The sequence below is a fragment of the Chiloscyllium plagiosum genome, chromosome 3 (genome assembly GCF_004010195.1).
Source record: "Chiloscyllium plagiosum isolate BGI_BamShark_2017 chromosome 3, ASM401019v2, whole genome shotgun sequence".
Lineage (NCBI taxonomy): Eukaryota > Metazoa > Chordata > Chondrichthyes > Orectolobiformes > Hemiscylliidae > Chiloscyllium > Chiloscyllium plagiosum.
In genome coordinates this window covers 131,668,254-131,688,141 of record NC_057712.1, presented here as the reverse complement: position 1 = coordinate 131,688,141, position 19,888 = coordinate 131,668,254, and the positions used below count along the sequence as shown (strand labels likewise).

General features: G+C 42.2%; 1 protein-coding gene across 1 annotated transcript in view; it reads left to right on the top strand.

Moving 5' to 3' along the window:
* The window catches only part of LOC122540179 (dynein axonemal heavy chain 8-like), a 1,249,383-nt gene that overhangs the window by 1,110,808 nt on the left and 118,687 nt on the right, over positions 1-19,888 (top strand). The window contains exon 74 of the mRNA XM_043675521.1: positions 16,333-16,488. Coding sequence (XP_043531456.1) covers positions 16,333-16,488 — 156 coding nt within the window. The remainder of the gene's footprint in view (positions 1-16,332; positions 16,489-19,888) is intronic.

Sequence of the window (19,888 nt, the reverse complement as noted above, 5' to 3'; positions counted from 1 at the left end):
ACTGCTCTGCCCTCATCAATCCTCTTTGTTACTTCCTCAAAAACCTCAATCAAGTTTGTGGGACATGATTTCCCATGCACAAAGCCACGTTGACTATCTGTAATCAGTCTTTGCTTTTCCAAATACATGTCCATCCTGTCCCTCAGGATTCCCTCCAACAACTTGCCCACCACCAACGTCAGGCTCACCGGTCTATAGTTCCCTGACTTGTCTTTACTACCCTTCCTAAACAATGGCAACACGTTAGCCAACCTCCAGTCTTCCGGCACCTCACCTGTGACTATCGATGATACAAATATCTCAGCAAGAGGCCCAGCAATCACTTCTCTAGCTTCCCACTGAGTTCTCAGGTACACCTGATCAGGTCCTAGGGATTTATCCACTTTACCCATTTCAAGACATCCAGCACTTCCTCCTCTGTAATATGGACATTTTGCAAGATGTCACCATCTATTTCTCTACAGTCTATATCTTCCATGTCCTTTTCCACGGTAAATACTGATGCAAGATGCTCGTTTAGTATCTCACCCATTTTCTGCGGCTCCACACAAAGGCTGCCTTGCTGATCTTTGAGGGGCCCTATTTTCTCCCTGGTTACCCTTTTGCCCTTAACATATTTGTAAAAACCCTTTGGATTCTCCTTATTTCTATTTAACAAAGCTATCTCATGTCCTCTTTTTGCCCTCCTGATTTCCCTCTTAAGTATACTCCTACTGCTTTTATGCTCTTCTGAGGATTCACTCAATCTATCCTGTCTATACTTTACATATGCTTCCTTCTTTTTCTTAACCAAGCCCTCAATTGGTCTGGGCCTCCTTCTTGAAATAATTTGATGGGGTCTGGTCTGATCCATAACAGTGTCTTCTCATGGAAGATGCACAAACCATCCCAAAAGTCGTTGAAAATTTTGGAATTGTTGAAAGGACTAAAGGATGGGAGGAACTCAAAGCCATTATTGTCACCTGAGAAAGCATACTCAGAAAACGAATGAGATTGAAGTTGACAAGTCCCTTGAACCTAATGGTTTATATCCTCGGCTCTTAAACAAAATGGCTGCAGAGATTGTTGCTGCACTCTTCCAAATGTCCTAGATTCTGGAAAAATCTCAACAGATTGACAAACCACAAATGTAACATTACTATTCAAGAAAGCAGACAGATAGAAATGGGAAACCATAGGCCAATTAACCTATTTTTTTTCATTGGGAAAATGTTGGTATCCAATACTAAAGGAAGCAGTTGAAGGACATTTTGGAAATTGAAATATAATCAGACAGAGTGAACATGGTTTATTGAGTGAGAAATTATATTTGACTAATTTATGCAAGTTTTTGAGAGTCTAATAAACAGAACCAAGAAATGGGAACCAATAGCTGTAGTGCATTTGAATTTCTATATAGTATTGTGCAGGATGCCACATAGTGTCAGAGGACTACCTAATAACAGAAAGTAGAGAGTTAAAGTAAAGGGGGCATTTTCAGGTTTCCAGACTATGGTTAGTGAAGTATGACAGGAATCAATGCTGATCCAATTTACAATCAATATGAATAACTTAGATGAAGGAACAATGTATATTGTAGCTTAATTTGATGAAAGTACAGAGATACATAAGAAAGCACCTGTGAGGAGGATTTAAAGATCCTGCAAAGGGATGTAAATACGTAAAAAAAAGCAGGCAAAGATTTGGCATATGGAGTATTATTTAGAAGATTGTGAGGTTGTCCATTTGGCAGAAAGGATAAAAATGGCAAATATTATTTAAATTATGTGAGACTCCTGAACTTTGCAGCACAATGGGATCAGGGTATCCTTGTATATGAATTGCAAAACTAACAGGAAAATATTGTGGAAAGTGAATAGAATTTTGGAATTTATTTCAAGGAAATGGAATTTAAAAAAGGATTTTTACTACATCATGGCATTGGTTAGACTGCAACTAGAGAACTGTGTGTATGTTTTGTTTCTTTACATAAGTAGGAATATTCTTTAGGTAGCATAGAGGCTCAGTGGTAGCACTGCTGCCTCACAGTACTTGGGACTCGGGTTTGATTCCACCCTCAGACGACTGTGTGGAGTTTGTACATTCGCCCTGTGTCTGCGTGGGTTTCTGCCAGGTGCTCCGGTTTCCTCCCACAGTCCGAAGATGAGCAGGTTAGATGGATTACCCGTGGGAAATGCAGGGTTACAGGGATAGGGTAGGGACTGGGTCTGAGTGGGATGCTCTTCGGAGAGTTGGTATGGACTCAATGGGCAGAATGACCTGCTTCCTCACTGTGGAGACTCTATGATATCATTGTATTGGAAGCAATTCAAAAATGAAGGAGTCTGTCTAATGAAGGAAGGTTGAGCCAGTTGTCCTGTAGCCACTGGGTTTAGAAGAATGATAGGCAATCATGTTGAAGCAAAAAACTCTGAAGGTGGTGATGGAGGGTTGGTGGCTTGTGGGGGTGTGAGTGGGGGGGGGGGGGGGGAGGATGCTGTGTGTTAGAAGGATGATTCCCCTCCCATGGGAATTTATAACCAGTGTACAGTTTCGAAATAATAGGTCTCCCAGTGAAGGAGCGATGAGAAAGAATTTCTTCTATTGGAGAGTCATTAGCCTTTGAAATTCTCTTCGCCAGAGTCTACCAAAGGCAAGGTCACTGAATATATTCAAAGCTGAGTTCAACAGATTTTGATCTACAAGACTTCAAAGTTTACAACGGCCAGCAGCAAAATGGAGTTACAATCAGATTGGCTATCATTTTAATGACTAGTGCTGCAGGATCAGGGAGCTGGATGACCTAGTCTTGCGCTAACTCCTATGTTCTTTTGATCTTACAAATCTGGGATCTTTATGGTTTGCATGCCTCAGCTACACAAATCCAAAGCTAATATTTTCAAATAAGTATTTAATCCAGTCACTATCAACAAGTATAGTATGAAGTTATAGAACCAAGCTAAAGATGTTTCCAGGCATCGAAGATGACTATTAATAAACTCAAAAAAGAAATTAAATTTGTAGTTTGTTCACTTGGTATCATCTACCCAGAAAGTTGGTTGCCATAGATGTCTATCTGTGTCTGTCTTGTTGCTGGCCTTTAACAGTCGACATGGGTCAACTGATATAATCCATTGCATTGCTTGTAATGTTGTATACCTTTGTTTCCAGTATGTTGTCAGTGTTGGAATAATCTGGAATATCTTCGGTAGATTCTCCATCACCAATGCTCTTACTGGTATTAGCCAAGCTACTGAAACCATGAGTGCAATAATGTCCACACATCACTTTTGGCCAAAAAGGGCTCTGATTTGAACAAACAGTAAAGGCTTATTATATATTTGTTAATAGCTAGTTCCAATACGGCAGACAATCAGTTCTGAAGAAGAGTCACTGGACCCAAAATGTTGTTAACTCTGATTTCTCTCCACAGATGCTGCCAGACCTACTGAGATTTTCTAGCAATTTCTGTTTTTGTTTTGGATTTCCAGCATTCGCAGTTCTCTCGGGTTTTTCCGCAAAGTTTCATGATTGTCTCTTGTGAAACATCAGTCTCAATGTGGGAGTAAATATACATTACTGTTTAAATAAACACTGTTAAAATGAAGAACAATCACTCGGGAACTCTCTGCATCTCTTCCTTTACAGAGAACTCAAAGGACACACCCCACAACTCTGTTAGTCCCTCCTAAGAACAGTCCATCATTGCCTAATAGGTGGATTATTACCAAAGCAGAAGGACTTGGGTGTATTTGTGCATGAGTCATTGAAGGTGGCAGACAGGGAGTGAGCAGTTAACCCTGTCAGGTTCATATACAATAATATCCAACATCTACTTCCCCTTACCCCAATTCCCTATCTTTTATTTTCCATTGACCTTTCCTACCAGTAATTGTTTCTGTCACGAGCGAATGATTTCATCTTTTCTCCAGTTATTTCCAACAGTTTCTCATTAGAGTCTGTATTGGATATGTGGTACATCCCCCTCTCTTTGGCTTTGCAGTTAAACCCTAAATAATGACATTACTTAATCATTCATACATGAACATCACCACCCACCACTTGCAGTTCCTCCTTCCAAACTACTCACCATTCTGAATTGAAACTACATTGCTGTTCCTCCATCATCAAAGTCACTCTCTGACAGCCAGACCCCAGGACTACAGCAATTCAAGAAAGCAGCTCGAAATGAAGCTAACAGCCTTTTGGCTCAGTGCAAGCCGTGTCAGGTTTTTTGGAGCTACTCTCGCTGTGAGGCTAAGCAAGTTTTGTTGACAAATCCTACCAAACCCATCACACTACAGGCAGTCCCTGGGTTGGGAATGGGTTCTGTTCTTGACTATGTTCGTGAATTGATTTTGTACACAAGTTGAAATACAATTCAGGACAATATAAAGTAGTCATTCATATATACAGGAAATGTTCCTATGTTGGATCTTAAAACTACAACCCTGTATGGGATTGCATTCGTAAATACAAGCAGTCGTAAGTTGGACAGTTGTGTATTGGGGGCCTTTATAATTGCCGTTCCAGCTGTCTACTTACTCACTCAGGACACATTCCCACCTGTACCAACAATAATATCTGTGTGAACCCTTTTCATCTTCCATAATACATGCTCCACTTTCACTCCAGGAGGAAAACAGCCCACAACTGGGCAAAGAACTGGTGAGCTGCTGGTCATTCAGCTCTTCACCCCTTATGTGGCTGACTCTGACTGTCCTGAGTGGCTGACCTGATCATGTCCAAGCCCCTGGAGTGGTATCAATGGCTGCCAGGACACTTGACTTGACGGAGGCAGGCTAATATGCAAGACCAGCTTTCTGGCTTTGTGTCTATGCAAAATGACTCGACAAGACAATTGTAATATAAGCAAGGTATCTCTAGCTGAGAGGGTTAAATCACAAAAAGGCAAAGCATGAAATGGCAGGAATGCTGTGAGCATCCGCATAGGCTCAAAGTGAGGGGCCACTATAACAGAAAGGAAAAGTCCAGAGCTGCAGCCTGGTCCAGTCCATGAGCTAGGTGTATGTCCCTGACTGTAAGGCCCTTGCTGCAGCATTGCAACGATATTTGCTGGTGAAGCCCAAGCTGCAGCATTGAAATGCAGAAGCATTGTGTACATAGATCAGACATGTGCCATGAGGATGGTTAAAGGCTGGCACATTTAGAATGCTAATGCCCATAGATGTGGAATGTGTGTGGCCAGTATGTATGGAGCTTTCCCTGAGAAGGTGGTGTCCAGTATTCACCATGGAGGCCAGTTGGAGCAAGCAGTGAGCTCGATATCTGTTCTGATTTCCATGTCCAGTTTTTCCAATGTCTAGTTTGTTGGGTGAGTTCGGTATAATTGCAACTGGAATATTAATGAGGTGAGTTTGGTCATCAACATTGACCTTAGAAATTGCTGTGACTTGGCAACTCGCCACTGCCCAGTGAAAATCTCCCCCTGCCACTTGTGAAAAGTTTAAAACAGCAAGATGATCTCCACACTAAGATAGGTCTCGCTGGATTTCTCCATCTCCAAATCTACCGTACATCTTGCCATAGTCCAAGTCACTAAGACCATTATCATATTGCGCCCCACCTTCTCAAGCAGTTGGGAAAGGGCAATAAATGTCCACCTTGCCAAGGACACTCAAATCCTATGGATAAAGCTAAGATCTTTTCTTCTGATGTGGAGGAGCCGGTATTGGATTGGGGTAGACAAAGATAAAATTCACACAACACCCAACAGGTTTATTTAGAATCACTAGCGTTCGGAGCGCTGCTCCTTCTTCAGGTGGTTATGCAGTTAAGAATAGGTAGTTGGCTGTTACCTCATTGGAATGAGTTTGAATAAGTGGTTGAGAAATTGAAATGGGCATATACAGGTGTTACACTATATACCTAAAGTGTAACCATTAACATTGAAAAAGTGGATCAAGTGTGCCTTTTTAGTTGCCTGTGCAACAACAACTACACTTCAAAAAGTAATTTGTTGTATACAAAACACTTTTGGATATCACTGAAACACTTATTGAGACTACATAAGAATGATTTTCAAATGGAAGTAACACATGGAAAACAAGGAGCTGTCAGCTGCCCCATAAACAGATGCAAGGTTTCTTATGTGCCCAAGGTCATGCTAAATGGATTTGTAAGGTCTTGATTGCAATTCTGAGATAGAGATGGATAAAGATTGGACCTTGCAGGTTCTACTTAGATATATCAAGCACTGAGTAGCCTAAGCAGCAATCCAAATAGTATTCACTGTCAGCAGCTCTACGTGACCCAGAAAACCTGCAATATGTTGTGCAAATGTCGAAGGATCCCAAAAGAAACGTCGGTCCATTATCAGCCTATTTGAAGTATGACCCCTGCAACTACCACCTCCCAATCTGCACCCAACAACCAACCACCTCCACCATAACCCACTGTCAGCTTCCTGAGCAAGCCCTGAGCAGCTGGGTATAGCTCAGTGATTGTACTAAATATATGTTCCCACTCGGGGATGGGAATCTGCTACCTTACATGGTCTTTCCTACCTGGGACCCGCCTTCCAATATCTTTCCTACCTTTCACTATGCAGTTGACATTTTGGCTGCAAAATTCAGTTGCATCATAGCCCCATGGGGAAATACCAGAGGTTTTGACAGAAAGGGCTGAGTGGCAGGGTGAATTGTAGGAAGGCTGTAGAGAAACTTAAGCATGATTTGGACAAGCTGAGTTAGTGAACAAATGTATGGAAGATGAAGTATAATCTGGATAAATGTGAGCGAAAACAAAGAGACAGATTATTATCTGAATGGTAATAGACTGGGAATGGGAGAGATACTACAAGCCCTCCATTCCTTGCACACCAGTTGTTGAAGGTAAACAGGCAGGTGCAGCAGGTGAGGAAGGCATGTAGCAGGTTGGCCTTCATAGGGAGAGGATTCAAGTCCAAAAGCAGGGATGTCTTGCTGCAATTGATGGACCCTTCGTCAGACCACACCCAGAGTATTGCGTGCAGTTTGGGTCTCCTTATCTGAGGAAGGATGTTTTGGCTGTGGAAAGAGTGCAACCAAAATTTACCAGGCTGATTTCTGGGGTGGCAGGACTGATGCCCAAAGAGATGCAAGTGTTTAGAAGAATGAGGGAGGATCTCACTGAAACCTATAAAATTCTAACAGAACTAAACAGGGTAAACACAGGGAGGATATTCCGGTGATCAGGAATTCTTCTCTGCCACAAAAAGTAGTTAGAATCCCTACAGTGTGGAAGCAGACCATTTATCCCATCAGGTTCACACAGACCCTCCAAACAGCAGACCGCCCAGACCCACGCCCCAACCCTATCTCTATAACCCTGCATTTCCCATGGCTAATCCACCTAGCCTGCACATCCCTGAATACCATGCATGGTCAATTTAGCATGGTCAATCCACCTAACGGGCACATCTTTGGATTGTGGGAAGAAACCGGACCACCAAGAGGAAACAAACACAGATACCAGAAGAATGTGCAAACTCCACACAGCCAGTTTCTCAGGAGTGGGATCGAACCCAGGTTCCTGGTGCTGTGAGGTAGCAGGGCTAACCACTGAGCCACCCACATGTCTCTGTTGACCCCTCCAACTGGGAGAAACCCTACAACCACAAGCTTACCACTAAGTCAAGATGCAGTTGGCATGTGACTAAACTCAGTAGTGTGTTTCAATGAATGCATAGCAAGGCATCCAGAACCAGGTCATAATATTGATGCAAAGCAGCAGCAGTCTGCAGACCGTTTACTCAGGACCCCAGCGAAACTGGTGAAGGCAGGAAAGTGAAAAGCCATTGCATGGCAGAGCACACACTAGGAATCAAAGCAGTTCATCATTATCAGAGTCCAATAAAGTGCACAGACCTTGGAAAGTGGCTTATTTTGAGCTGAACATCTATATCTTACAAGGAGCCTTGACCAAGCTGAACACTGAGAAACCTACATTGTTGATTTAATTCATAATGGACTCTCCTCAGTCTTGCTCAGAACCCAGGAAATGATCCTGTGTTGGTACCCTCCTATACAGTAAGCAACAACAACAAATTAAGAATCAAGAGGATGATGAGAAAGAAACCGCTAAATAAGAAAATATGAGGAAGTTATTAAAGCTACAATTCTGCTTCAGGTTTCATAAGAAGTTTGTCATATACTGGGAAATATTGTACACTGATATCCAGAGCTCTGCAGCAAATCTTGATTTCTTTGTTAATAATCCCTCCTGAATCCCAGCTAAACAAAGAGCTGGAGAGTACTTACAACACAGCACCATGGAAGATAGAGAAAACGATGGCCACTATTATCTGCTGTCTCTGCTGTAGTGTGTGAATACCACATCACTATCAAACATGGCCAGCTATTAATGCAGAGTGTCACTCTCGTCACAGGAGGGGGCACTTTCAAGTAGCAGAAAGCTTTTAGCTTCAGGTCAAAAGCTTAAAGATACACTGCACCCAAGAACAGCTTCTGAAGCAGAAGGAAACTCTTGAGTTTCAATCACTATTTTTCCAGATAAACTTGTAGACTCTTAAGAAGCCTTGGTGTAGAGAGCATGTTGTCTCTTTGGTATTTGTAAGGATAAAAGGATTATTTGAATGTTTTTCTGATGTTTATAATAAAGTCGTTCAAAACTTTTCATTGAGCATACCATAATTCCTTTATTAAACATTTTATTATTTTTGTTAAAAGTACACTGGCTGCATCTTGTGAAGGGATATAGTAACTGACCTCCCAAGGTTAAAAAAAAAAGATCTAATGAGCCAGGTTTCACTTTGGGATCTGACTTGTCCAGTACTAATATCAGATGGAATTCCTGGCATAAAAGAGATTTTCCTCATATCATTTTTACAATTTTTATGAATTAAGTCTTTTCTCTTCTCAATCCTTTCACTAATGGGAATGCATTCTCACTATCTACTCTGTCTGGGCCTCTAATGATTTTGAATACTTCAGTCAGATCTTCTCCAGGAAGAACAGTCCCAGCTTCTTCAATCTATCTTCATAACTTAAACTCCTCAGCACCGGTGCCTTTCTTGGAAACATCTTCTGTGCTCTCCTGTGGGTGGCACGGTGGCACAGTGGTTAGCACTGCTGCCTCACAGCAGCAGTCACTGAAGGTGGCAGACAGTTAAAGAGCAGTTAATAATTCATACAATATCCTGGGCTTTACTAAAAAGGGCATTGTGTACAAAGGCAAAAGGTTACGTTGAACCATTATTTTGTCCTCATTTGGAGTAATGCATTCAGTTCTAGGCACCACATTTTCTAAAGAATGTGAAGGCATTAGATTAGATTACTTACAGTGTGGAAACAGGCCCTTCGGCCCAACAAGTCCGAAGCGTAACCCACCCATTCCCCTACATTTACCCCTTTACCTAACACTACGGGCAATTTAGCATGGCCAATTCACCTAACCTGCACATTTTTGGACTGTGGTAGGAAACCAGAGCACCCGAGGAAACCCACGCAGACACGGGGAGAATGTGCAAACTCAACACAGTCAGTCGCGTGAGGCGGGAATTGAACCCGGGTCTCTGGCGCTGTGAGGCAGCAGTGCTAACCACTGTGCCACCAAGCCGCCCACGATTCCTCCCACAATGTCCAGGTTGGGGTGGGGGGAGGTCACCCTTCCTGATGAAGGACTTATGCCCAAAATGTCAATTCTCCTGCTCCTCGGATGCTTCCTGACCTCCTGTGTTTTTCCTGCTCCACAGTCTCAAATCTGATCTCCTGCATCTGCAATCCTCACTTTCCCCTAGGTTAGATGGGCTAGCCTTGGTAAAGGAGAAAGTGGGGTCTGCAGATGCTGGAGATCAGAGCTGAAAATGTGTTGCTGGAAAAGCGCAGCAGGTCAGGCAGCATCCAGGGAACAGGAGAATCAATGTTTCGGGCATAAGTCCTTCTTCAGATTCCTGAAGAAGGGCATATGCCCGAAACGTCGATTCTCCTGTTCCCTGGATGCTGCCTGACCTGCTGCGCTTTTCCAGCAACACATTTTCAGCTCTAGCCTTGGTAAATGCAGGGTTAGACGGCTGGGTCTGGGTGGCATACTCCTTGGTGGGTCAGTGCAGACTCAGCAGGCTGAATGGACTCTTTCTGCACTATAACGATTCTGAATCAAACTCCACTACAAACCTTCAGTCAGCCCAACAAAGAAACCATTAGCCATTATGCTCTCTTCTTATGCAGTCAACTTTGTATCCAGTGTCCAAATTGCAATAGTTCATCATGTACCTGTGTCAATCTTACATGTTTTAAGAGTTCACACTTTGGAAACAGTGTCCCCAATTCATCAAACATGCTAGAGCAAATTCATACGAACAAAGTGACCTATATGACTATGATCATAGACGGCCTCAACAGAGTTATTTGTCATCAGGATGATACAGTCTGTTCTGATATAATATAATCGTTCCTGTGTGATGCCATGTTATAAGAAAATCGTGCAATAGCAGCATTATGTAAACCAATGGGACCGGAATCACAATATAGCCAATACAGGTAAAGAAAGTTCACATTCTACAAATAATGGTCTACATTCTTCAATTGTAATCGAGCCAATTCGCATTGAAGAAACACGCGTTACAGCAGAATGGACTGTACTCTCTTTCATAGCTTTATTTACAATGGAGAATAATACAAGGATACAGATGTTGCTGCAGGATTTACTTGCAGGGGTGGGGGGGCATGTGGTCAACCACGAGTGAGTTTTCCAAGCCCAGAACCAACCTCCTGGGCACACCATCAATCATGTCAAGGCAGAGCCCAAAACACAGCAGCCATCAAGAATTTTCCACAACCCTGCACAATGTACTCCAGCATTTTATGGCCATGGTTAACAGTTAGAAAAGTTCCTAGCCACCCTGGCACACATCATTGAACTGCTACAGTGAGTTCTGAAACCCAGACTGGGCTTGGTACTAGGATATGCAGCAACAACAGATCATTGATGCAAACAAGACCATGCTTCTTGCCTCCTAAATCCAGACCCGACCACCATTCTCGCAGCTGAACCATTCTTCATTAGTCAGGGAGCTGTATTGTTCTCAATCTAACAGAAGGGCAGGCATTTGATGACTGATGTATTGTGCCTTCAGGGCACTGCCAGCTGCAAAGCAGTGATATAAGGTCTTTGAGAAAGAGACCCTGGCAGTTGTCTGGATCTGAAGAAACTTCTCAGACTATGTTCTAGACCAGTTCAATGATCACAATGCAGATTGGTGACCCATTTCAATACTAAGTAGGTGGCAAAGATGCCATCCAAATCCAATTATTCCAGTTAGATCTTATGCAATTTGACTTCATCTCTGAATGATGTCTGCTTTATTGAGGACCTCACATCCTATTTTTTTTATCAACTAAGTTCCTCCTGATGATCCCTCAGAAATTGAAATTCTTACAGCTCAGAAGGCTGATGCAAAATACACTCAATTATGTGAGCCTGCATATGTCTTTATTATTTCTACTTTAAAACAATACTTGAAGCAATTCCATCATCATAGCCTTCTAGATGACCTCCAAATTTATGATGACCACATTGTGATTCCCTGGCTCCTCAGACTGGTGTCTGCTTGGCATTCTGGTATATTGAAGACATAGTCTCCATTTGTGAAATATGTGTTGTCCATTGGCAAAACTACAAGGAGCTTTGCTGGCCTCATCTCTATTATTGCCCCCATGGGAATACCTCAGGATGAATTTGTTCATCTTCAAAGTAAAACCTTCTCCCCTAACATTGATTGCTATCCATAAAGAGTTGGTGTAAAACAACAATACCACTGCCCCACCACTATGCTCAAAGAGGTTATTACTATACATGGCAGCCTTGGGGTGGTCATTTCATAGCTCAATAATGATTGCTTCACACAATTCACAGAATGAGAAGGTTTCATACACTTCACCAGGACACCTCAATACTCACAGGATAACAGGAAGGCTAAGTGGGTAGTCTGTACAATCAAGGTCTTGTTAAAGAAAGACAATAAAATTGACCTCTCTTTGCTTTGCAACCAATCAAACTAAATGTGAAATTTTGTCATGTAATGATCACTCTTTCCCAAAATTAACTATAAATCCAGTCCTGTCATAAATATTAGCTCAGTCAGTGGTAGTGTAATTGAATTAATGTTGCTCAACATTGAAGAGGTCGCCCGCAACACCGCCCCCCCCCCCCCCCCCCAAACCCCGCCTATCCCATGCGGAATATAATTTCTGTTCTTGACATCATCAGTGGTTCACCTAAGTGGTATCCCAACATTGAGGAGCTTTCCTTTTATTCTTTCATGTGATGTGGGTGTTGCTGCAAGATCAACATTTATTGTCCATCTCAAACCACTAATTTCAGAAGGTGGTTCAGAGTCAACAACTTCACTAGGCATCTGAAGATACTCAGAGGCCAGACCTGATAAGAATGACACATTTCCTTCCCTGAAGGACATTAGTGAACCAGATGGGCTTTTACAAACATGATGATTAATGTCAGAGTCACCAGTACTGTGATTAGCTTTATATTCCAAATGGATGAATTTATTTTAAATTGCTCCAGCTGTTATGGTGGGATTTGAGCTCATGACGCCAGATCATTAACCTGGGTCTCTGGATTTCTACTGATATTTTCACTACTCCACCATCTCCTCATCAACTGAGGGAGGCCAGTTGGTTACCATCTGCAGAAATTGCCCTGCCCAAATTTGATCTAGTGCCATGAAACTTCATAGGACCCAGAGCTGATGTTGACAACTTTCAAGACACCTCCCAGCTGCACTGTATACCACAGTGCTGTTGCCACCTCTGCTTGGTCTGTCTGGTTGCTGGGACAGGATACAGGAAACAAGAGAGTGGGTTTGTTGGGTTGTTTCTCAACCTTTCTGTGGGACATTTCTCAAACATTGCCATATGTACCCAGATGCCTTTGGGGAGAATTTTTCAGTTTCCACTGAGCAGGTTGTGTCTGTATTGTTCGCAGTGCTTAAGTCAATGCAGAGTGCCACCTTATTCATGTTGAATTTATCTATAACTATTTGATAGATCAGAAAGGCTAGTTCATTTCAGAGACAACCACATTACTTAGTGTTGACCAGACCAGATGTGAGATGTTAGATTTGCTGCTCTGGAGAGTATGAGTGATTTTGTAATCATCACTGCAACTAATTCTTTATTCCCACTTTCTTATTTAACTGAATTTCTATCTTCCAAGCCACCACAGTGGGCTTTGAATGAAGTATTACAGCATACTGGGGAGGCATTCGTCCAGTGATATTATCATTAGACTATCCAGAGACAAGAAGTGTGGTGCTAGAAAAGCACTGCAGGTCAGGCAGCACTAGAATTGATATTTCAGGCATAAGCCCTTCATCAGGAATAAAGGTCTTATGCCAGGAACATGCACTGGAAAATTCTCCTGCTCCTTAGATGGTGCCTGCGTGCTGTGCTTTTCCAGTACCACACTTTTTGACTTCTGATCTCCAGCATCTGCAGTCCTCACTTTCTCCTAATAATCAAGAAACTCAGCTAATGTTCTGGGCACATGGATTCAAATCCTGCTGTGGGTGATGGTGGACTTAGAATAGAATAAAGAATTTGGAGTTAAAGGTTTAATGATGACAATGAAGCCATTGTCAACTATCAGGAAAAAATCATCTTGTTCAGTAAAGTCCTTTAGAGAAGGAAATCTGTCATCCTCACCTGGATTGGACTACATGTGACTCCAGATCCACAGGGACTTTTAACTGCCCTCTGAGTCATTAGGAATGGACAATAAATGCTGGCCTAACTAGAGATGCCCACATCCCTGGGAATAGAACATAGAACGTAGAACATTACAGCACAGCATAGGCCCTTCGGCCCTCAATGTTGCGCCGACATTTGAAACCAATCTGAAGCCCATCGAACCTACACTATTCCATTTTCATCAACATGTTTATCCAATTACTATTTAAATGCCCTTATAGTTGGCAAGTCTACTACTGTTGCAGGCAGAGCGTTCCACCTCCTTCCTACTCTCTGAGTAAAGAAACTATCTCTGACCTCTGTCCCATATCTATCACGCCTCAATTTAAAAGTATGTCCGTTCATGCTAGCAATCAGCATCCGAGGAAAAAGGCTCTCACTGTCCACCCTATCTAACCCTCTGATCATCTTACATGTTTCTATTAAATCACCACTCAACCTTCTTCTTTCTAATGAAAACAGCCTCAAGTCCTTCAGCCTTTCCTGATAAGACCTTCCCTCCATACCAGGCAACATCCTGGTAAATCTCCTCTGCACCCTTACCGAAGTTTCCAGATCCTTCCTATAATGCAGCGGCCAGAAGTGTACATAATACTCCAAGAGCAGCCGCACTATAGTTTTTACAGTTGCAGCATGACCTTGTGGCTGTGAAACTCAGTCCCTGTATATGGACACCGAGATCTCTCTGTTCATCGACACTGCCAAGAATCTTACCATTAACCCAGTACTCTGCATTCCTGTTCCTCCTTCCAAAGTGAATCACCTCACACTTTTCCGCATTAAACTCCATTTGCCACCTCTCAGCCCAGCTCTGCAGCTTATCTACGTCCCTTTGTAATCAGCAACATCCTTCAGCCCTGTCCACAACTCCACTGACCTTAGTGACATCAGCAAATTTACTAACCCATCCTTCCATGACCTCATCCACATCATTTATAAAAATGACAAACAGCAGTGGCCCCAAAATAGATCCTTGTCGTACACCACTAGTAACTGAATCCCAGGCTTAACATTTTCCATCAAACACCAAACTCTGTCTTCTATCAGCTAGCCAATTTCTGTTCCAAACCGCTAAAATCACCCTCAATCCCATGCCTCGGTATTTTGCACAATAGCCTACCGTGTGGAACCTTATCCATTGCCTTACCGAAATCCATATACACTAGATCAATCACTTTACCCTCATCCACCTGATTGGTCACCTTCTCAAAGAACTCAATAAGGTTTGTGAGGCATGACCTACCCTTCACTAAACCATGTTGACTATCCCTAATCAACTTACTCCTTTCTAGATGATTATAAATCCTATCCTTTATAATCCTTTCCAACACTTTACCCATAACCAAAGTAAGGCTCACTGGTCTATAATTACCAGGATTTTCCTTACTACCCTTCTTGAGCAAGTGGACAACATTTGATATCCTCCAGTCTTCTGACACTATTCCTGTAGACAATGCCGACACAAAGATCAAAACCAAAGGTTCTGAAATTTTCACCCTAGCGTACCAGAGAATCCAAGGATAAATCCCATCTGGCCCAGGGGACTTATCTATTTTCACACTCTCCAGAATTCCTCACACCTTCTCTGTATGAACCTCAATCCTGTCTAGTCTAATAGACTCTATCTCAGTAATCTTCTTCACAACATTGTCTTTTTCCAGAGTGAATACTAAGGCAAGATATTCGGTTAGTGCCTCTCCTATCTCCTTGGACACCACGCACAACTTCCCACTACTATCCCTGACTGGCCCGAATCTTACTCTCATCATTCTTTTATTCCTAACATACCTAGAGAAAGCTTTAGGGTTTTCCTTGATCCTACCTGCCAAAGACTTCTTATGTCCTCTCCTGGCTCTTCTTAGCTCTCTCTTTAGGTCCTTCCTGATTAACTTGTGACTCTCAAGCACCCTAACTGAGCCTTCACGTCACATCCTCATATAAGCTTCCTTCTTTCGCTTGACAAGAGATTCAACTTCTTAAGTAAATCAATTCCTTCACTCGACCACTTCCTCCCTATGGAGGAAGGTACATACTTATCAAGGACACACAGTATCTGTTCCTTGAACAAGCTCCACATTTCAGTTGTGCATATCCCCTGTAGTTTCCTTCCCCATCCCATGCATCCAAAATCTTGCCTAATCGCATCATAATTGCCTTTCTCCCAGCTATAACTCCTACCCTACGGTACATACCTATCCCTTTCCATCCCCAAAGTCAACATAACCGAATTGTGGTCACCATCGCCAAAGTACTCACCTACCTCCAAATTAACACCTGGCCTGGTTCATTACCCAATATCAAATCCAACGTGGCCTCACCCCTTGTTGGCCTGTCTACATGCTGTATCAGGAAATCCTCCTGCACACATTGGACAAAAACTGACCCATCTAAAGTACTTGAATGATAGCGTTTCCAGTCAATATTTGGAAAGTTAAAGGCTGCCCGTTACTCTCACTCCTGTCCAGAATCATCTTTGCAATCCTTCCCTCTACATCAGTAGAACTTTTCAGAGGCGGAATGAATTTTTTTAAATCTGGATTATAAGTAAATAAATGTTACCACTGTGTTTCCATTGCCTCAGTTGATAAACATATTACGAATGACAATTTCCTTTTATTTCAAGGTAACATCACTTAACCACAAGTATTTCCGGAATCACCTGGAGGATGCTCTTTCACTTGGACGTCCTCTGCTATTGGAAGATGTGCAGGAAGAATTGGATCCTGCACTGGACAATGTGCTGGAGAAAAATTTCATCAAATCTGGGACCTCCTTTAAGGTGAGTGAATATATGCCACTACCATAAGAATCATCAGCTTCGGCTTAACTATTGTCACTGAAGATTAATAAGACACTACACTATTGTATCCCCAAACCACACACACACAATAATGTTGGCTGATTTTATTTGTTGTGAAGTCTAAGCAAAAGGCAAGCCCTTAATATTTAATGCAACCACATTTCCGAAGGACAGAAGGAGGGTTAGGTTGTCCTTTGCGCAAAGTAAGAAGTGCCTGTGCCTCTGGATCAGAAGGTCTGGGTTCACATTCCACCTGCTATGGAGGTAATGTCACAAGGTGCCTGAATGTATTGGTTTAAACATAAATATAGTGTGAGACTTGGAGTATAAAGGTGAATTTACACTGTTTTGAAACTACCTAAAAGGAAGGGTCTATTAGAAAGTAGGAACAAGATGATGCCAACCTTCAGTTTAAAATACAAGGACATATGAATATGGTGTAATGAAGCTGCTCCTTTAACAAGGTCATGCTGTCCTTGGTTTTTCTTCAGGAGGTCATAAAAACACAGGTTCCAAAAGGTCTGTGCTTGGATGGGTTTTAGGGCCAATTTGTTTACAGATAACAGATACTTTCTCAGGCAGAAGGCTTTCAAATAAAAAAAACACTTGTATAATGAAAGGGGAGTGACAAGTTCTCCCAGCTCAGTTTTCTCTGGTTTGGTTTTAATGCAGATGTGTGTGTGTGTGAAGAAAGGCTGCTGGACTTTCTCACTCTCTCTTTCTCTCTGATTTCAAGCCTGTAAGAACTTGTTTGATTTTACCTTTTGTGCCAAGGACTGTTTGTGGGGATTGTTGCTAGTATTCTGGAACAGCCTCATTAAGTCGGGATAGTCTGTTGGGTGTTCAGATAGAATAGGTTATTCAGTATCCTGCTTTTTGTTCTTTGTGTTTCATTTAGTAATCTTGCAAATAAATTCTGTTTTGTTTAAAACTAAGTGGTTTAACCAGCTGATTCTCTCCTGGAATATCCACATTACATCTGCTTAAAACAACCAGCAAAGTTAGAGTCTAGGCTACCTTCTGGAAAGGTTTTGAGGGGTCTGGTCTAGTCCATAACAATGGTCACAACACAGAAAGAGGCTATTCAGCTTGTCAAGTCTGTATTGGATCCCTGAAGGAACATTTCACCTCATGTTACTCACCAGCTTCTTCACTTTAACACTGCACATTCTTCTTTTTCAGAAAACATTCCAATTCTCTTTTAAATAACTCAACTGAATCTGCCTCCACTGGGCGTTCAGAGCATTCCAAACCCTAACTGCTTACTGCAAGGAAAAGCTTTTCCTCATGTCACCATTGTTTGCCCTTTGGTTCTCTCTACTTCCACCAATGAAAACAGTTTCTCCAATTTACCCTTTTCAGACTCCTTACATGCAAACATGCAAGCGAGGAAATAACTTGCAGCATAATACAATTTATTACAATGCTTTACAAATTATCACTGTCCTAAATACATTGTAGGAAGAAAAGACAGTGGAGGTAAGAACTTTTGAGACTCTGGTTAAAAATAACTTTGTTTTATAGTAGAAATTTATGGACAAACTTCCCTCAAACTGACCCATTTGCAGACGGCGAAGGGGTAGTGGGGTGACAGCAGATCAGGATCACAATCACCATGGTAGCAGGCATTGCCATGGCTGTTTAACATGACCACAGCATTAGCATCTCTCTTCTGGGCTGACTGACCAATCACAAAGTGCAGGCAAGATGATAGCCTCATCTGTCAATGAGAGCATTTTCATTTAGAAGGACCTGATAGAACTCAGATTGCTCGCTCTCCAAAATTTTGTCCTAAAGGTTGCAGCATGGAATGGAGATGCGGGAAGGCTGCCACAAAGGTTCTTTGACTCTTCCTTGGATGTGACACTGGAGTTGATGAGGATATGGAGAATTGTGTTGATGTGAGAATGGCCAGTTACATTAAAACAAGTTGGAAGTCTTTGAGGTACTCCCCACATGATAAATTCAGTGCCATAAGAAGTTCAGTGACCAGTCCCTAAGGATAGAAGATAAATGGCAAATTACTGATAGGTGCCAACCTCAATCTCTCTGGTTGGCCCAACATTGACCTGCACAGCATTTGTCAGAGAAACACATTGAATAGCAGCATGCATTATTCTTTCAAGAGACTTCCCCAAATCATCATTCAGACATCCAACACTCATATGCTTCCAATTCTATTAACCATCACATGCCCATCCCCTTTACAAATATTCTTATTCCATCCTCTGCATATTTTATACATCTCTCACTCATAACTCTTGCTTTGTTGCACTGCAGGCAACATAGGAATGCATAAAACTCCAGGGAGAGGTAGTAGCTTCTATTGGAAGTGCAGTTATGCTAATCATGACTACAGCAATAATAAAGGCATTGATTATCTCTGGAGTGATATAATCCATGTACATCAGTGATGGAGAGATGAGTCTCCCACCTACCTGGTGACGAATTTAATGTCACTTGATACATAACAATCACTAATGTCGAACTGCTCTCATCATGAACTCATATGTTGAGATATGCACAATGCTGGGTTAAACCCATTCTACATGTCATTTCCAATTCTGGGCCAGATGGCTATACTGTCCACTTCCTAGTAGGTGGGAATGGGCAAATATAACTTCAGGTGACAAGAGAAACAGTCATGAGTATTGGGAATGATGCACAAACCTGAAACAAAAAAGGAATTGCAAGCAATTAAATATAATTGATTGCAATTTTACAAACACCTTTCAAATTTGCACAAAGTCAGTAGGGGCTATGGAGCTGTCAGATACAAGGGTATCAACAGAGCAGAAAGTCAGTTCTTGGAACATAGAACATTACAGCGCAGTACAGGCCCTTCGGCCCTCGATGTTGCACCGCCCTGTCATACTAATCTGAAGGGAGCTTCTTTTTTGTTGGTCGGAACGTAGTCCGGAGTCCGTGCGGGATACTAATCTGATACTAATCTGAAGCCCATCCCACCTACACTATTCCATGTACGTCCATATGCCTGTCCAATGACGACTTAAATGCACTTAAACTTGGCGAATCTACTACTGTTGCAGGCAAGGCATTCCATACCCTTACTACTCTCTGAGTAAAGAAACTACCTTTGACATCTGTGTACATGGACACCGAGATCTCTCTGCTCATCTGCACTCCCAAGAATCTTACCATTAGCCCAGTAGTTTGCATTCCGATTACTCTGTCCAAAGTGTATCACCTCACACTTGTCCACATTAAACTCCATTTGCCACCTCTCAGCCCAGCTCTGCATCCTATCTATGTCTCTCTGCAAACTACTACATCCTTCGTCACAATCCACAACTCCACCGACCTTAGTGTCGTCCGCAAATTTACTAACCCACCCTTCTAAGCCCTCATCCAGGTCATT